Source organism: Solanum pennellii, chromosome 10 (assembly GCF_001406875.1).
Source record: "Solanum pennellii chromosome 10, SPENNV200".
Lineage (NCBI taxonomy): Eukaryota > Viridiplantae > Streptophyta > Magnoliopsida > Solanales > Solanaceae > Solanum > Solanum pennellii.
In genome coordinates, this window is record NC_028646.1 from 3061049 (window position 1) to 3077731 (window position 16683).

Sequence of the window (16683 nt, forward strand, 5' to 3'; positions counted from 1 at the left end):
TATACCACAAGTTCATGTATTTCATTTTTAACATGTCAATTGTCCATGTTGTACTTGTCATCCCATTTTGAACAAGTGAAAATTCTCAATTAGTTCAACAATAATTAACTATTATACTAAAAATAAATATTCAATAATATAAGTGTAATTTATAAAATTAAGATATAATTTATTATTTTATTTTTGTTATTAAATATTTTATTAGTTTAAAAAAGAATAATCTCTTTTCCTCTTTAGTTTGTTTAAAAAAGAATGACCTTTTTTTTTGGTAATATTTTTATTCCAACATTTCACGTGATATGTTTAAGGCCACAAGATTAAAGAATAATTTTGTATATTTGACATCACTTTAATTTATAACCACAAAATTCAAAAATATTCTTTTTTGTCTTAAACACCGTACTAAGTCAAACTAGATCATTCTCTGTGAAACAAATGGGATATTATTTATTATCTAACACATTTCTCAAAAATAAAGTTAAAGAATAGTATAGTCATACTACCTCGATTTTTTTATCGTTTTCAAAAAATGTGTTAAGTTAATAGTGAACAGCTATTATTGAACAGAGTGAAATTGAGAAAAAACTTTTTTTCTTTTCGCAATTAAGACGGAGAAAAACTTGCCCCAATTATTACTTCTCATAAACTTTGTATGAGTCTTTCGATTTAATTTACGTAATACATTTTTCTATCCTCGAAAAAAGAGCCAAAAAAAATATGACAAGGTATAAATACAATTCCGATTGTGATAAAAAGGCCTTCCAACGCCATAAAATTGATAGCTTTTTTTTTTTCTTCTTTCGGTTTCCAGGTGATTCCCCTTTTTCTCTGAAACCCTTATATTTTTTAAATCGAATTTCTAATTCAATCCTTTTTATGATTTTATTTTGTATAAAAATATTCAATTTTCTTGTTTTTTTTTGCAGATTATTGAAAGGCGATTTTGATTTTTGTTGCTGTTCAATCGATTTTAGGTTTGATTTCTCTTCCGATTTGTAAAAAAACGATTTTTTACACACCCTTTTATCCCGATTTGATAATAGTTGATTGGGTTTTCTTCGATCTAGTATAGAGAGAAGACTTTGAAAATATATGTGTGTGTAGAAAATCTGGATCTGTTGATTGATATGTTTGATTAACTTTTTGATGATATTTGCAAAGACCCTTTTGTCTTTCTTTGAGAAATCTGTTGATTTTGTTTCTGTTTTATGAAGGATTGATAATCAATTTTCATCTGTAAATTGCTCAGAAAAAGACATCTTGGTGTTGCAGGAAAATTTGTTATTTATTGGGTGATGAGGATTTCCGTTATGCTAATTTTTTTTTTGTAAAAATTGATTTTTTACTTCTCTGCTCATGTTTGTAGTTTTATGTCTTGGTTTGGTTGCTGAAAGTTGTTATTTTCTGGTATATGACCAAGTAAGAGGATGATCTAAGGAGGATTTTAAATGGGGGGTCGAACAATTTGAGGATCTTGTTTTGAATGTCGTTGCTGTAGGATTTTTGGGTGACTGAATGATCTTCAAGGTTTTGTTTACTCTAGTTTTCAACTTGCATTCGGGGAGGATATGGAGTGAAGTATGCTTAAAATTGTAACTCTTAAAGGATCTCTCATCATGCTGCATTATGCTCTCTTTGGGGAAAACGAAAGAGAGAGAAATAAAAGCGTTGACATGTTTTATTTGTGTTAAACTGCTATGGATATATAAGTATTTCTTTGCAATCATGGCACTACGTTAGTATTATATCAGTCTAGTGCAGAATTGTTCACTGCTGTTATCTTGGTGCAATGAGCCACAGTAACTTAAAAGCTCATAGCTTTGATGTATTCTAATGGGGTTAATTAAGATGGGTTATAGAATAGTTAAGTACTCAGACTTCCTTTTAATAGTTAGTTTCAACGTTCTTGCAGCTGACTTGTGTTTTTAAATGCACTTAACAGTAACTTGAATTATGGGAAAGAGGAAGGCAAAATCAAAGCCACCTCCAAAGAAGAGGATGGACAAACTTGATACTGTTTTCAGCTGTCCTTTCTGTAGCCATGGCACCAGCGTGGAATGTCGCATGTAAGTTAATTATTTAGCATTCCCATGAGCAAGTTATTTTTCTTCATAGACGTTGGATAGATTGAGCTTTTCCCTCTCCGCCTCCACACCACTTTGGACATTGTTAGATTCAGATGACAACTCCTAAAACAATCCTTTTGAAAGGTCCTGCTGATTTATACCATCCCCTTCCCTTCTTCCACCTGCCAAAAGAATAATAGTAGGAGCGGAATAAGTTCTGTAGCCAGCTACATGCTGTACCTGCTAGTTTACATGGAAGTGTTTAGTTGCTTCCATCAGAGTGTGTAAAAAAAATCAACTCATCATCAAAAACGCGCATTGCTTCTCATTGTTGGTCAGCAATAAATTTAACGCGTAATTGTTTTTGGCTCAATCTTATGGCACGCAACTCATCATCAAAAACGCGCATTGCTTCTCATTGTTGGTCAACAATAAATTTAACGCGTAATTGTTTTTGGCTCAATCTTATGGCACGTTCATCTTTGGTATCCAGTGATATGAAAAACTTGATTGGTGAGGCAAATTGCAGAATCTGCCAAGAGAGCTTCAGCACCACTGTCACAGGTATATCTAGACTTTTGGTTTCTTGTTTACCTATTAATTTGTCTTTGCTTCATGTTTTGTAATGACATTTGATTAGATGATTAAAACCACTGGGGCCGGAAAATATAATGGGAAATGGGGATAACATAGAAGAGTAATTTTTATCGATGTTTTCAATAAACGAGTATTTTCTCGTTTACCTAACAGACTCTGGATTAAAGGATCTGCCTTCTGTCAGATAAGACTGCATATTGCATTTGCTCATGCCATAGTTGTATTGGCGAAAGATTTTGTCATTGTCCTTCATGTCTTTTCACCCTTTTAACGTCTCATTAGACTTTTGCTTGCATATGTATAACGGGATTGCTAACGAGTTTTTTCTTTTTGTGTTTTCGTCTTTGCAGCGCTAACAGAACCTATTGATATGTAAGTGCACCTAACCTTGCCATTGATTTCTTCAGTGATGGATATAGATATTTAACTATTTTGAGAAGTATACATATTTATACTGAATTCACATACATTTACTGTAAACTATCTGTCTCCTCTCTGCACTTCTCATGTCTTTTTGTTGGGAACTCACAGATATAGTGAATGGATCGATGAGTGTGAACGAGTCAACAACTACGAAGAAGAAGACGTTTCTTACAGATCCTGATGAACTGCTCAGGACTATGTGTAGACCGTTGGCAATAGTTCTGTCTCACTGCCTCAGAAGACTGCGAAACTTATCCAGGCCTCGCTGGAGTCTAATAAGTAAACTCCATTTAAAGAGGCTATCTATGTCTAAATAGTTTGAAATAGACGCAGGGAACCTATCTTGTTTATATTCTGCTTGTGCAAGTACAACCGTTTCTATGGAATCGGATTAACGACGTATCTACCTAATGTCAAGTAGTTTTATTTCGTCTAATCGCCTCGATTATTTCACTGAGTACTTGTTGAAGGGATTATTCACTGACTACTTGTTGAAGGGACACCTGTTACGTCCCATTAGTATAGATATTACGTAACTCTACATGACCAGGGTTGTGTAATAATCAAACCGGCTAATAAATTAAAAAGAATATAATTGAGTCATTGCTATTGGGTTAATGGGTTTTTGATGGTTTTATTAAAAAATAGTTATTAGGTTATCGGTTTTGGTATTGGTTTTACTATTGGAGTTGTTGGATAAATTGATAATCCAATAAGACGATAGTAAGTTACTACTATATCCTGCATAAGTATTAAATATTAATAACTCAACATGACTAAGTTACTACTTTATCCTTCATAAATATTAAATGTTAATAACTCAACATAACTAGACGCTATATCAGTACTCTATATTGCGATCTACACACTTGACATGTCTAGTACTTCTACTTCACATAAGCACTAATATATTATGTTTTGATTGTAACATGTTATTTTAGCCTTCATACTAGATCTATTTTTATTGATGCAAGTTCTCATTATATTTCTTGTTTCACTATATCAAAACATTTACAGGTGATTTGTCACTGTATCGTGTCAAATTGTTAGAGAAGTACGAAATCATATATATACATTTTCTAACCGAATAGATCAAAAATCAAACTGTCAGTACTCAAAAACCGATAAAAATTTATGTTATTAATTTTAATATATTTAAAAATTGAAAAGCACACCCCTATACACAACAAAGCTTATAAGAGTTGTCAATTTTAAAAAATAGCATGTCTTTCCCATTTTGAGGTGTAGGTCCACCTGAACTTAGTTAACACAAATATTACCAAAATTTTTTTATTAAATCATGTAATGGTATGGAACCCCATTACACATAGAAAGCAGCAGATGTTGAAGAAAATGACCATTACATTTGGTCACCAAATTCGACACTACAACATAAATACATTTAGTGTCAATTTGGTTCTTAAGTATGTAGATTGGGAACAAGTAAATACATGCAGTTAAGTGTGCTCCACAGTTAGATAGGACCGCGTCTCACATGACAATGAAGCATTGACCATAAGCCCGCGGAAATGGGAGACATCTGGTTGACCCCGACTGATGAATAAACAGAACCAGGGTAACACTTCTACCACCAGATGTTTTGAGTCTCAAGACGAAACTGCTGTATAATACAAAGGTGAAGAGCCTCTTGTTTGAAAGGAGTATCATCGAATGTATAGAATTACGTTATGAAGTAGCCATCCAGATCGTCTAGAAGATAGTCATAAGGGTCGGTATTCCCATAATCAAATCCTTCACAAATCGGAACAATTGGAACCGGAGCAGCATGAATGTTTCCCATATTCTTCATATTGGCCTTCACTCTGCCTTTCACAGTTCGTTTGTTGTCCAAAGGAAATTCAGCAGTTAGTCTTCCCATTTGCTTTTGCAGATCAGCAACTGATACATTGCTTATCTTACCTTTGGGGATCTTTTTCCCATCAACAAGTTTCAGTTCCAATCTGTACAAGGCACATGCATCATACTTGTTGATCTCATACTCGTAAAGATGCCATTCTAGATTTTTCATCGGTTGTGGATCCATGTAGTAGGATCTCTTCAACCCACCAAATTCATTCATCATTTGCTTCCTTGACTCGTGCCAACCCCGTCCATTATAATCTGGCAATGACCTCTGCTTCCTGTTTCCACTTTCAAATGCTCTTCGAGGCTTATCAAAGAAAAGCCACTCCCTAATTACTTCACCTTCAACAACTTTAAGATCAAATAGCTCTGCAGAAGCATAAACAAACCAGCGGATATTAGACTGTACAAGTAAATGTGTAGAACTAAATACACAAAAAATCTCAGCAATCACAAGTAGAGATATCTCACCAGGTGCATTCCAAGGAGACTTTGCCGTGGCAGCACCCTCACACTCGGGAACACCAACTTCTTTTCCATGTGCTTTTGCACTAAGAGCTTGAAAAAGCAAATTATCCTTTAAGCCAATACCCATTGGCCGAACAACTGGAGGCCTCCCAGGATAGCCTTCATTAGGTGCAAGAGAAGCATGATAGTCGCTGCAGTAGTCTTGAGACTTCTGACACCAGTCTGACCCCATCGCAGGCCGAGGACAATCCCAAAGTGCACATTTCGGCCCCAGGAAAGCAGAAGGTGGAGGACTAATATGAATAGGAGGCATAGCATCCTCTAGGCAGAGATTTAACGCATCAAATCCAGGTAGATACTGCTGATCGTATTCGTGATGCAAATCAAAAGAATGGTAATCCAATTGTGTTGCAATGCCAAGATTGTTGACTCCTGTGTTATTAACCATTAAAGGCAAGCCTTTGCATTGATCAACCAACTGGAAACCTTGCTCCTGCAGCACCTGAGTTACATTGAAACCCTACAGCAAACAAATTGCTTAACGGGTAAGAATTAATTGATCACTTAAACAGGCATCCTAAACCAGCTGAAAAACAAAAGATTGCAAAAGGTTGAATCTTCACTTGTTAGAAATCAATCAAAACAAAGGAAATCTACAAAGAGAAACATGCTGTAGGATAATGGTTAAGGAAAACTTCAAGCAAGATAGCAGCCACAACAGACATGAACTTCAAACCAAATTAGACCATCATTTTCTTCCTAAAAGGCCGAAGTGTACAGAGCACTCCATTTTAGATTAATTCAAATGATACTCTCACTTTTATTCTATGTTGTTCAATCGCGCATTAACACTATGTCAAAACTCAAATGTGACTTCCTCCAAGCATTAATAGTGGTGGAAGAAATACTAATGTAATAGCTATCTGATAGAGAAACCACTAAGATGAAGCTTAAATTTGATTAGAGATACCTATACATATACGACTGCTATTCTTATAGATATTGATCCAACGTGGACTAGAAATGATCTTCCCATCTATTTAAGACATAAAAATTTTATCAATTGTGAAAGGTTTCCCAAGGAGAAGCAGCAACCTCCTTGTAATTACCAGGTCTAAACATCAAATATCAATCAAGTCATACTCAAGCTAATCTATAGAAAGATCACTGTCATCATACCAATCAGAAGAGTCCAGCAATTGCAGAAGATGAAATTACAAGTACAATGCATACCTCTTGAAAACCGGTGATGCTAACTTTTTGAGCATCAGGCTCAGGCTTAGGTGCAGCTAATGCACTGGTGGCATCATCTTCTTCCTCTCCCAATAGCAGTCTATAGATATCAGCTGATGATGACACACGGCTTCCTCCCTGAAAAGGCAGCCATTATGAAAAACACACTGGCTCTATGCCACCAATACCCGAAGACGGGAACATGCCACCAATACCCGATATACAGAAACATACTTATAAAAATACCATTGAAAATAAACAAAACCAACATAAAGGATATAGGAAACATAAATTCACTTAGTCTACAATATTCATAATACTGTCTTTTGACTGACATAGTGGAATTGATCCGCACTCGCTATATGCCAAAACTTTCTATGTGCATGTGTCTCAAGCATGCTTCAAGACGCGATACCATTAAAACACAAGCTTACATATAAGAAGACACACCAACATGCATTTTTTTCTTTGCAGTGCACCCACCACGGACAGGTACAAAAGCGGTAGGGCTAAAAGGGACGTAAATATTTGTTCTTGCCTGCAAAGAAGAAGCCGGGGATGGCTCATTAAGCTCAGATTTCCATTCACGCAGCATCTGGTGGACTTGCTCTTCAAGCAACCCAACATCATACGTTCGGCTTTCCTTCCTTGCAGATTGTAAATTAGTTAACACACCCTGCAGATCATCCACACGGTTCTTTGCCCTGTCCTTGAAGAGCTGGTGTGATGCAGACTTACATGCACCCCTCTTCGAAACCTTCCTCATCAAATCAAACAAAAGAACACCCTAAACTCCTCACCTGCAAAAACACAACAAGTAAACATACTCAACTCTAAACATCCAATTCTGTTTATCAATTTCTCTTCAAATTCAAACCCACCACAACACCTAAACCATATGCAACAAACAAATACCAATACAGAATATCTGTTACAAACCCAATACCTCACACAACAAGAAGAAAAACCCAACAAAACCCAAGTCATAATCTAACACAATACTAAAATTCAAACATCAATTTCTTACCAAATCCAAGTATTTCTCACAAGCATCAAATCCCAAAGAAACCCAAAATCAGAAATGAAAGAATACCCAACTTAAACCTCAAAACAACCAATAAAACTCGCTCCTCACGATCTCTAGCTGGAAACAACAACTTGAAATCCCCAAATTGTCGGAATCAAAAACAATTGGAGCATCAGATTCTACTAAAAATTATTTATATATATTAAAAAAAAGAACAAAAACAAGTAAAAAAAGACACCCAAGTCGCCAAAAAGCAGAATCACATTCCATACATAAAGAAATTCGAAAAGTAAACCCAAAAAAAAAAAAAAAAACTAAAAGGGGCTGTACCTGTTAGCGGTGAACCAAACTGAACAAATGCAAGTGAAGATAGAGAGAAAGTGAAACTGCTGGTCAGTGTTCCTTCTATATAGAGAAGAATTGGGATTTTGCTTCAGTAAATTTCTTGGAATTTTGATGATTTTTTGAGCTTAGAGAATAGTAGAAGAAGACTGGTTAGTGGTTACTATCAATCCCTAAAGAAGAAAGAAAGAAAAAAGCAATTTTGATGACATTTCATGTCTACGCGGCAAAAGCATGAGGCAAGAGGTGTATATATGTATGATGTTATTTTGAATTTCCTTTTATACCCCTAATCCCCGACTGGCTCGACTAATTTAGATTCACGTTCGATGATAAATTTTAGGTCCTTTATTTAACCCCTTCCCTTCTCTTTTGGTCGTTTAGAATGCGCTTTTCGATCTACGATGATAGATTTTAGGTTCTTTATTTAGCTCCTTCCCTTCTCTTTTGATCGTTTAGAATGCGCTTTTCGATGTACGGTACCACGAAACGAAATATTAGGCAAATAGGATAGGTAATTGAGATTTGAGTATAGTGTCTTTGAGTATTCGTGATTGAAGTCGTGAAATTGACTTCAATTATTTTTTTTATAATTTACTTACACAAAGCTTAAAATGTAAAAATATTTAAAAGCAATTAATAACAATCTCACCATACCTTCCATTTGTTTTATCATCCTTATTTATTTGATTAGAAAAAACAATGGAGCATTTTTTTTCCTACTCCAAAAGAATGTAAAATAAAATATGAAATATATACATTTAAATATTATATTAAATTACCATATTTCTATAACTAAGAATAATGTTAATTACCGACAAAATAGATTGGCCCAAGTGGAAGATTCTTTACTATAAAGATAAAATTTAAATTTTATAGATTCTAAAATTTTGATATAGGTGTCAGTAATTGACTTTTAAATTCGTTTTTCATACATAAATTATTTGATAAAAATATATAATTTAAACTAAAACTACTGAATAAATCGAACAATTAAGTAATTTTCTAGCCCCACATCAAAAGATAGTGGATGGAATACAGTTGCATTGTCTAAAATAGAATCTTGTTCCCAATAGCAATATGAAGTTTGAGGACTACAATTTCACAATGAGATTCTCACTCATGTTGTGGGAATATCAATTCCCTTCATAAAACAGATGAGTAGAAAGAAAACAAAAAAAAAAAGAAAAAGATACCAACTAACGAACGTTCGATGTTTAGATCAAATCAATAAACGATAAGTCAGGTAATAAGCTGACAAAGTTGTTTCCAAGGCAATCTTGAAGAGCTGCAATCATACCTGATGTAATCCCGTAAGTAGGAACTGACGAAAGTAATGTATAAGCAGATGGTACTCCTTACCTTGGCTGACAGAGAGGTTGTTTCCGACAGACAAAAGAGAAAAAGGGAAAAATTATTCCCATTGACACTTTTTCATCAAGAACCAAAGTGAAGAATATGGCTCTTTGTGATGATGTGTTGATGAAAGATTGGCCACTTTTTTCAGCCTTTATGAGCAGCATCCAGATCCATTCAGCAGAAAGGGGTTTTGTTGTTGTGTGAATAATAAAAAGAGAAAGAACAAGGGAAGGAAGGCATAAAGGGTACACCCCCACTATCATCTTCAAGATTCCATGATAGTCAAATTCTTGATCACTACTAATATCTGATTTCTGCAGATAAGGGGGCATCTAGACATACTTTTAACTAGCATCAACATCAGATGCTAGTTGAAGATGATAAGTTTCTTAAAGCGTATTTCGTAACAGACATCAACTTTTCTATCAGGTTGGGTGGATGAATGTAAATTAAGAAAAACATGGCACAAAAACGAAGGCGCTAAGCTACTTTCACCAACTTTAGCATTCAAAAACTTTCATAATGCAAGATTCAACTTTATTTACAGTGAGCGGGGTGAAGCTTAGACCGAGATTTTTTAATAAAATGAGCCAAATAGGACTTGGATCAAAAGAATGAAAAGAAAAAAATGATCCCTATGTAGCCAAAACTGAGCAAACAAATCATGCTGGTGTTGCTGACTTGCCTTCTCCAATAAGAGGAAGTCTTAAATTGAACATACCAGCAAGTCCCTTTCCCCTAGCTAGCTGTTCCACCTCTTGAATTTTGCTTCGAAGGCTCATTATCTCCTTTTCCAATGCTTCATCTCGTAGTCTCAATTTCTGAAAAACACCCGTTGAACTAAGATATAACTTTTGAACACATATCTAGGAATAAAGGTTTGCAGGTTCTTATATGAATTATAGAACTTTCTAAATTTCCACTTAGGTGGAATGTAACACGAACATAGTTCACGAGATCATCAGATATAAAAAGCATAAGCAGCAAAGGAAGAAAAACTTTTTGAATTAGGAACCCCATGCTGATATCTAGAACCAGCAGTAATAAAATAAAATAGCATGTACTACTCTAATAGATGGTGTATCTATCTGAGATTGACTCTGAAAATTTGGCATCACTAGTGGTTAGTGGTGCAAAAATACCCTGCCACTTAGATTTGGAAGACAAATCAACAGACTAATGCATGTATAAAAGGAAAAACTTCAACGAGAGATGATTAAGTACATATTTAAGAGAAATATCAAGAGGACGATTTTAGAACTTTCAGATGAAGTGAAACAGTCAAGCTTGGATAACAGATAAAGCACACTTAAGAGTTCGCTTAGAAGAATATTATAGGACTACCTCCATTTCTTGCCTACGAAGTTCCTCCTTCTTAGCCTCTGCCCGAGAATTCCTTTGCACCTCAAATACAATAATAGAACCTGCGACCTATTCAGCACATTGTAAAAGTTGCACAAACATTAATTAGAAGATGCACAGGCAGCAGATGGCAACGGCAGGTCATGTTTCAAGGGTTAAAGTTGACCACAAGTCTCAAGATATTCAAGACATAGACATTGATGTGTGTATGTGTAGATGCCACTGAACATAAATAGATTCAAGAAAAAAAGTCCTAATGGCTTGTCATTATACCGAAACTGACGTACACAAAGTGCGTCATGGCATAAGATAATCTGTACGTTCCAGTGACCAAGCATTAGTATAACGAAATGCATCATGCATCATGCAACATGCATCGACATTAAGTTAAACATAATTACTCTATCACACTGTTAATGAACAGCTAAAACAGCCATTAGGACTTTCAATATGGCAGCTTCCGCCAGCTCTGCTGGACTAATAAATTTTCCATTGCATTCTCCCCTTCCATTGACATATTATTCCAAAGCATTTAGAAACTGCTTGACCATCCAATTAAGAATTTGTGAGACAATACAATATCCGATTTAGTAGCAGCAAGCACTGAAGGCATCATGGCACACACTAAACTCCTGCTATGTGCAGGGCAGAGTCAAAGGGGTCTATTGTATGCATTCTTACCTCGCATGTTTGCGCCAACTCTTACTATGCCAGCAAGTACAAGCCAAAATTTGTCAAGACTTGGGAGCTTTTTCTTTTCAAGAACTTAGTTCAATCACTGAACAAATATTTTTGGGCAAGCAAGTAAATGAATGGAATAATTTGTTGAACTGTTAATATTTCAAAAACACCCAAACCCACCCTAAAAACTTCCCACCTTCTCTTATCTTCCTCCTCTGACACGTATTTGGCTACTACACTATCAGATTTTAACGAAGTTTCAAATGTTTATTGCATATGCTAGCTTGGAATTAAAGGAGTTCTCTGTCAAAAGCCCTTTCAATAGCTTTATCAATAAGAAAATTATGTTGCAAGAAAGCAATGTAGAGATTCTAAACATTGGCACATGCATGAAATAGCATAGACAACTCTGGCCTTCAAAATTGTACTGCCAATTTGCCATGACAGGCAGCTGAGACTTTATTCTCACTGAAGCAAATCACCAAAGCAATAATTCTTAAATTATCAAAGATCAGATTTTGTGCACATGCACAAAGTTTTGCTATGTATATTGAGATACGAGAATTTCCTAAACAAGGTGGTACTTCTCTCGTGGCTCTTTGTGCCTTCTATTCTACTAGCAGCCGCTTTTTGGAAGAATAAATTTTAAGGGAGTTGTGCACAGCAAGATTTAGAAGTCATATTGGTCTAGGCAACGCACACACATCAATGGAAGATGAGAGTTATAAGCCTTTGTATTTTCAACATAGCTTTTCTACTGTTACATTTTTTTTCATACGTTTCTTGAAAATAATTTTTTGAGCTGAGGGTCTATCGGAGACAACCTCTTTACCCCAAAAATGGAGGGAGTAACTTATTTGAGTGAGAGAACATAACATGTTTCTTTTTTCTTTTTGTGGTAACTTAGGGAGAAAGTATAAAGTTTTACATGTGTAAAATTTGTATCATTCGACTGCTTAGCATAGCTTGTCTGCGCTTTCACAAAAATTAACATATGTTATAGGTAAGAATCAGGGTAGCTAACTAGCAGACATTATTGCGAAATCAAGTACGAGAACAAACAATACCGCGAAAACAAAAAGTTCTCCCAGAAGATCAACAGCTGCTTGAACCGCCTTCTCTTCATTCAAAGGTCGTATTCCAACATCAGTTGCATGGCCATATATCCGTCTTTGCATGGTTGTTGTAATTCGGTGGTTCGCCTGGATTCAGCAATGTATGTGATGAAAGATGATCTATATATGCAGAAATCTAAACAAGTCAACGTAAAAACAGAAGTGGAGCATAACGTTGAAAGAATGAAGTCTACTAGAGTATTCAGTATTCACATCTGAAATGAAATATGTGGAATGTATTGAAACATATCTAGGAACCATCGGAGAGGGATGCAAGTGTGCTACATCTATAACCACATGAAGCATAGAGGAACAGAGAACACGTAAAATGGACTGCTATTTGCAAGAAGAACTGCATAGACAACAAATTTTAGATGAACTCATGAACTATAATACAAACTAGTATTAACCAAAAAAGTGAGGCGCATGCAACAAAATCTCCAAGACATAAAATCCCTTAATGGAGATCCACAAGCATCAATGGACACAATATTTTTCAAAAAATGACCATCATGCTTGTGACGTCTAACCATTGCATTTGCTAGTCACTGTAGTTTGTCATCAATATGTCAGTATATTCCTCTCAAAGTCTAGATCACATTTTCTTTGTACATTTCTTGTATGAACAAAAGTAGTAGGAGTCAATTACCAATATGTTATGCACAACAGGTAGTCTTTCTAAGAGAGCATTAAGGTTTGCAGTCTTTCAGTGACGAATAATTCTATATGTCTATACTCTACTAGAATACATGAGAAGAGACTTGCCAACATTTGAAAGACGGAACGTGATACATTTCTGTTCATACTAATTTAAGACCAATACTCAATGTATGGCTCCAGCGGAAAGCAGCCACCCACATTTTAGAATTGGATACACTCTTTAAACTAGCACATCGTCTACTTATCATACTATCAAATACAAAAACAGCAGAATTTATACCGTCTTCAGGAAAAAAAAAAGAACTTTACATGATGCAACTAGACTCATAGCTAAACAGAGAGATGGTAATGACAGGGAACAATTTTTCCTCTTAGTTGACCTTCTTAGATGATCCAACCTTCTGGAAAAGTTAAATGTGGATCAGAACCAACAAAAGATGGTAAAGTTCCCCAACAATTATGCTACAAATAATTGAATGCTATGTTGGAAGAAAACAAGAAGTAATAGGTTGTCACCATTAAAAAAAAATGATTCTCCTACATTTTGAGCTCTTCTAAAACCTACAATCTCTTGACTTGAACAACCCAAAACCAAAGAAAGAAAACGTGATCCCGCAACAGTTTTTCTACAAATAATTGAATATCAAGTTGGAAAAAAACTAGAATCTATAAATTCTCACCATTTAAACGGCAAAATTCCCAGTTCTTTATTTTTTATCTGTATTTTCATTCAATAACTTGACAAAAATCAACCGTATACAAAAAATTCCACAATTCTTCTAAAACCAACAATCTTTTATCATACTTGTTGTTCCCTTTGCTTTATAATCACTCTCCTATTATTTATTTTTCTATTTTAATCATCATATGTTGTTTTCTTTTGCTTCGTTTATGGTATTGTTTTGTTATTGACTAATTGCTATTGTTATGTTCTTTTTTTTTCCATTTTTTGCTTAAAATTACTTTATTTGAATTGAGGGTCTTTCAGAAACAACTCTCTACCTTCGCAAAATAAGGGTATAGTTTGAGCACACACCACTCTCTCCAGAACTCACTTGTAAGATTACACTGGATATGTTGTTGTATTCCAGAAAAGAATCATGTGACAGAATAAATTCAAATCAATACACAAACATCAACCAACTCATTCTATTAAAACTTTGACCCAAGATCGACCAAAGAATGAGACTAATCCTAAAATGATTCATAGAATCAACCCAATTAGTTTAAAATTTACATGTATTTGATGGATTCAATCACCAACACAACACCAATATACCAGTTTAGTCTCACACAATGAGGTCTGGGAAGATAAAATGTAGACAGACATCACCCATACCTCATAGGTAGAGAGAAATTTCCGATAGACTCTCAGCTCAATCCAGCCACCGACCCAACAACAAAATACCAGTGTAGCCCCACACAATGGGTTCTAGAAAAGATAGAATGAAGCAAGACCTTACCCCTAGCTCACAGGTAGAGATACCATTTCTAACAGACCCTCGATTCAATCCAGTCACCTACCCAATAACAACAACATACCCAGTGTAGCCCAAACAAAGGGGTCTGGAAAAGATAGAATCTAGGCAGAACTTACCCTACCTCACAGGTAGAGAGGTCATTTCTAATAGACCCTCGGCTCAATCCATTCACCAACCAACAATATACCCAGTGTAGTCCCACATATTGGAGTCTAAAAAAGATAAATATATGCAAACTTTACCTCTATCTCGAGTGAAAGAGTTTGTTACTGATAACCCTCGGCTCAATCCAATCACCAACCTAACAACAATATACCGTGGATTCTAGAAAAGATAAATATATGCAGAATTTACCTCTATCTCTTGTGATAAAGAGTTTGTAACTAATAAACTCTCAACTCAATCCAATCACCAACCCAACGACAATATACTAAGTGTAGTCCTACGTAGGCAGAGTCTGAGAAATAAAATGTACGCATAGCTTATCCCTAACTCAATAGATAAAAGAGATTGTTTCCAATAGATCCTCAGCTCAATCCAATCACCAACCCAACAACAAAAGCTAGTGTGGTCCCACACAATGGGGGTCTAAAGAAAGAGAAATGAATGCAGACTTTACCCCTACCTCTCAAGAGATAAAAAAGATTGTTTTCCATAGACCCTTGGCTCAATCCAGTCACCAACCCAACAACAACTCGTAATCGCACATAATAGGTGTGAGAAAGATAAAATATATTCATAATTTACCCCTATCTCAATATATTATTTTCGATAAAAGCTCAACTCAATCCAATCACCAACTCAACCAAAAAAAAAACATGAATTACAAACTAATATTATTACTACTGTTACATAATAGTACTAAAAGGGTTTATCATGGAGATTACCTGCGCAATGCTGATGATGAAATTACGGAATTTGGGATGCAACCCAGCTTCTTTCTTAAGCCTAACAGCAATGGGTTTACTCAAAGTTCTCAAAGCAAGTGTCCCTAACTTCAATAATGGAAGGACCATCACTTGCAATTTGTTAACTCTACCTTAATTTTAACACTAAAAAATATAAAATTCTTTGATCTGGGAATTTTATATTGAAATATATTATAGTATTATTCTTCCTTCATCCCCGGAATTTGACCAGTCCGGTGGCTGATACATTTTCTTGAAGAATAAGCTAAACGCTGCGTGTACACCAGGCTAGCGCTGGAAATTCGAACAAAAAAAAAATTAGTGATTCAACTAGGAAATATTATAAATAGAGGTCTCGGGTCCGTTAGTTGTCTTTGTTAGGCATCGTTTTATTTTCATATATGAAATTTTGTGATTTTAATTTTGATAAATTTCGATATAAACATTAGATATTAGATGAAAAATCAAAATAAAAATAGGCTTTTGGTTGTGTTTCGTTGTGAATTCATAATAGAAAATAGTTTTTGTTTTCAAAAGCAAAAAATAGAAATTATTTTTGAGTAATTAGGAGTGAAGATTGTTTTTTTATTTGGAAAAAAAAAGTGAAAACATATTACTTTTTTTAAAATGTTGTCATTTGGTATAAATATATTAAATTCTATATTTGTTGTGTGGCGTGGTTTTTCCCTTTTTAAGTAACGGGGGCAATTGCGTAAATGGTAGTTTGAAAGAATCGATATTTAAGATATAATCGAAATTTATGCTTCAACAAAAATTTAGCTATTTCGAAATTAAGCTCAAGGTTCGGATTATCGAGTCTAAAGTTGAGAATTGATTAAATTTACGCTTAAAAAGCTTGAATTTTAGACTTTCAATTTTCATTTGAAATTTAGCTTAACCAGTTATATCCAACTTTAGACTTTTGAACTCACATTTAAAAAGAAAATGTCAAAAAAATTAAAGTTATAACACCAAAATCAATTAATAAATATGTAGGTTATTATAAACATGAATTGTGATACACTAATCAAAGTGATTTACCTTTAACCAGAGATTTTGGATTCGTAACCTGAATAGTTGTCACCACTCACATGGAAG

At 34.8% G+C, this 16683-nt stretch overlaps 3 protein-coding genes across 5 annotated transcripts; 1 reads left to right on the forward strand and 2 right to left on the reverse strand.

The window, feature by feature from the left end:
* The first annotated feature begins 714 nt into the window (after nucleotides 1–714).
* Nucleotides 715–3523, forward strand: LOC107031897 (transcription elongation factor 1 homolog). Of its 2 annotated transcripts, none has more exons than XM_015233390.2 (6): nucleotides 715–811; nucleotides 927–974; nucleotides 1943–2066; nucleotides 2560–2630; nucleotides 3014–3035; nucleotides 3195–3523. In XM_015233390.2, exons 3-6 carry the CDS (start codon nucleotides 1954–1956, stop codon nucleotides 3265–3267), a joined length of 279 nt encoding a protein of 92 aa, XP_015088876.1. In that variant the 5' UTR covers nucleotides 715–811; nucleotides 927–974; nucleotides 1943–1953; the 3' UTR covers nucleotides 3268–3523. The 2 variants fall into 2 exon arrangements, with proteins under 2 accessions (XP_015088876.1, XP_027768365.1); XM_027912564.1 differs by having other exon boundaries at nucleotides 777–811; nucleotides 1913–2066.
* An 827-nt stretch (nucleotides 3524–4350) lies between these two features.
* On the reverse strand, nucleotides 4351–8262 carry LOC107002528 (transcription factor VOZ1). Of its 2 annotated transcripts, none has more exons than XM_015200584.2 (5): nucleotides 8008–8262; nucleotides 7189–7450; nucleotides 6651–6788; nucleotides 5421–5937; nucleotides 4351–5318 (listed from the first exon to the last, which is right to left on the reverse strand). In XM_015200584.2, the coding sequence occupies exons 2-5, from the start codon at nucleotides 7414–7416 to the stop codon at nucleotides 4768–4770; spliced, it is 1434 nt and encodes a 477-aa protein (XP_015056070.1). In that variant the 5' UTR covers nucleotides 7417–7450; nucleotides 8008–8262; the 3' UTR covers nucleotides 4351–4767. The 2 variants fall into 2 exon arrangements, with proteins under 2 accessions (XP_015056070.1, XP_015056071.1); XM_015200585.2 differs by lacking the exon at nucleotides 8008–8262 and adding an exon at nucleotides 7678–7860.
* Nucleotides 8263–9020: 758 nt separating this feature from the next.
* On the reverse strand, nucleotides 9021–15912 carry LOC107032469 (optic atrophy 3 protein homolog). The gene is given in 6 exon segments (XM_027912342.1): nucleotides 9021–9280; nucleotides 9282–9343; nucleotides 10100–10199; nucleotides 10723–10809; nucleotides 12489–12656; nucleotides 15565–15912. Coding segments are annotated over 6 exon segments (585 nt in total). The 5' UTR covers nucleotides 15694–15912; the 3' UTR covers nucleotides 9021–9241.
* Between the last annotated feature and the right edge of the window lie 771 nt (nucleotides 15913–16683).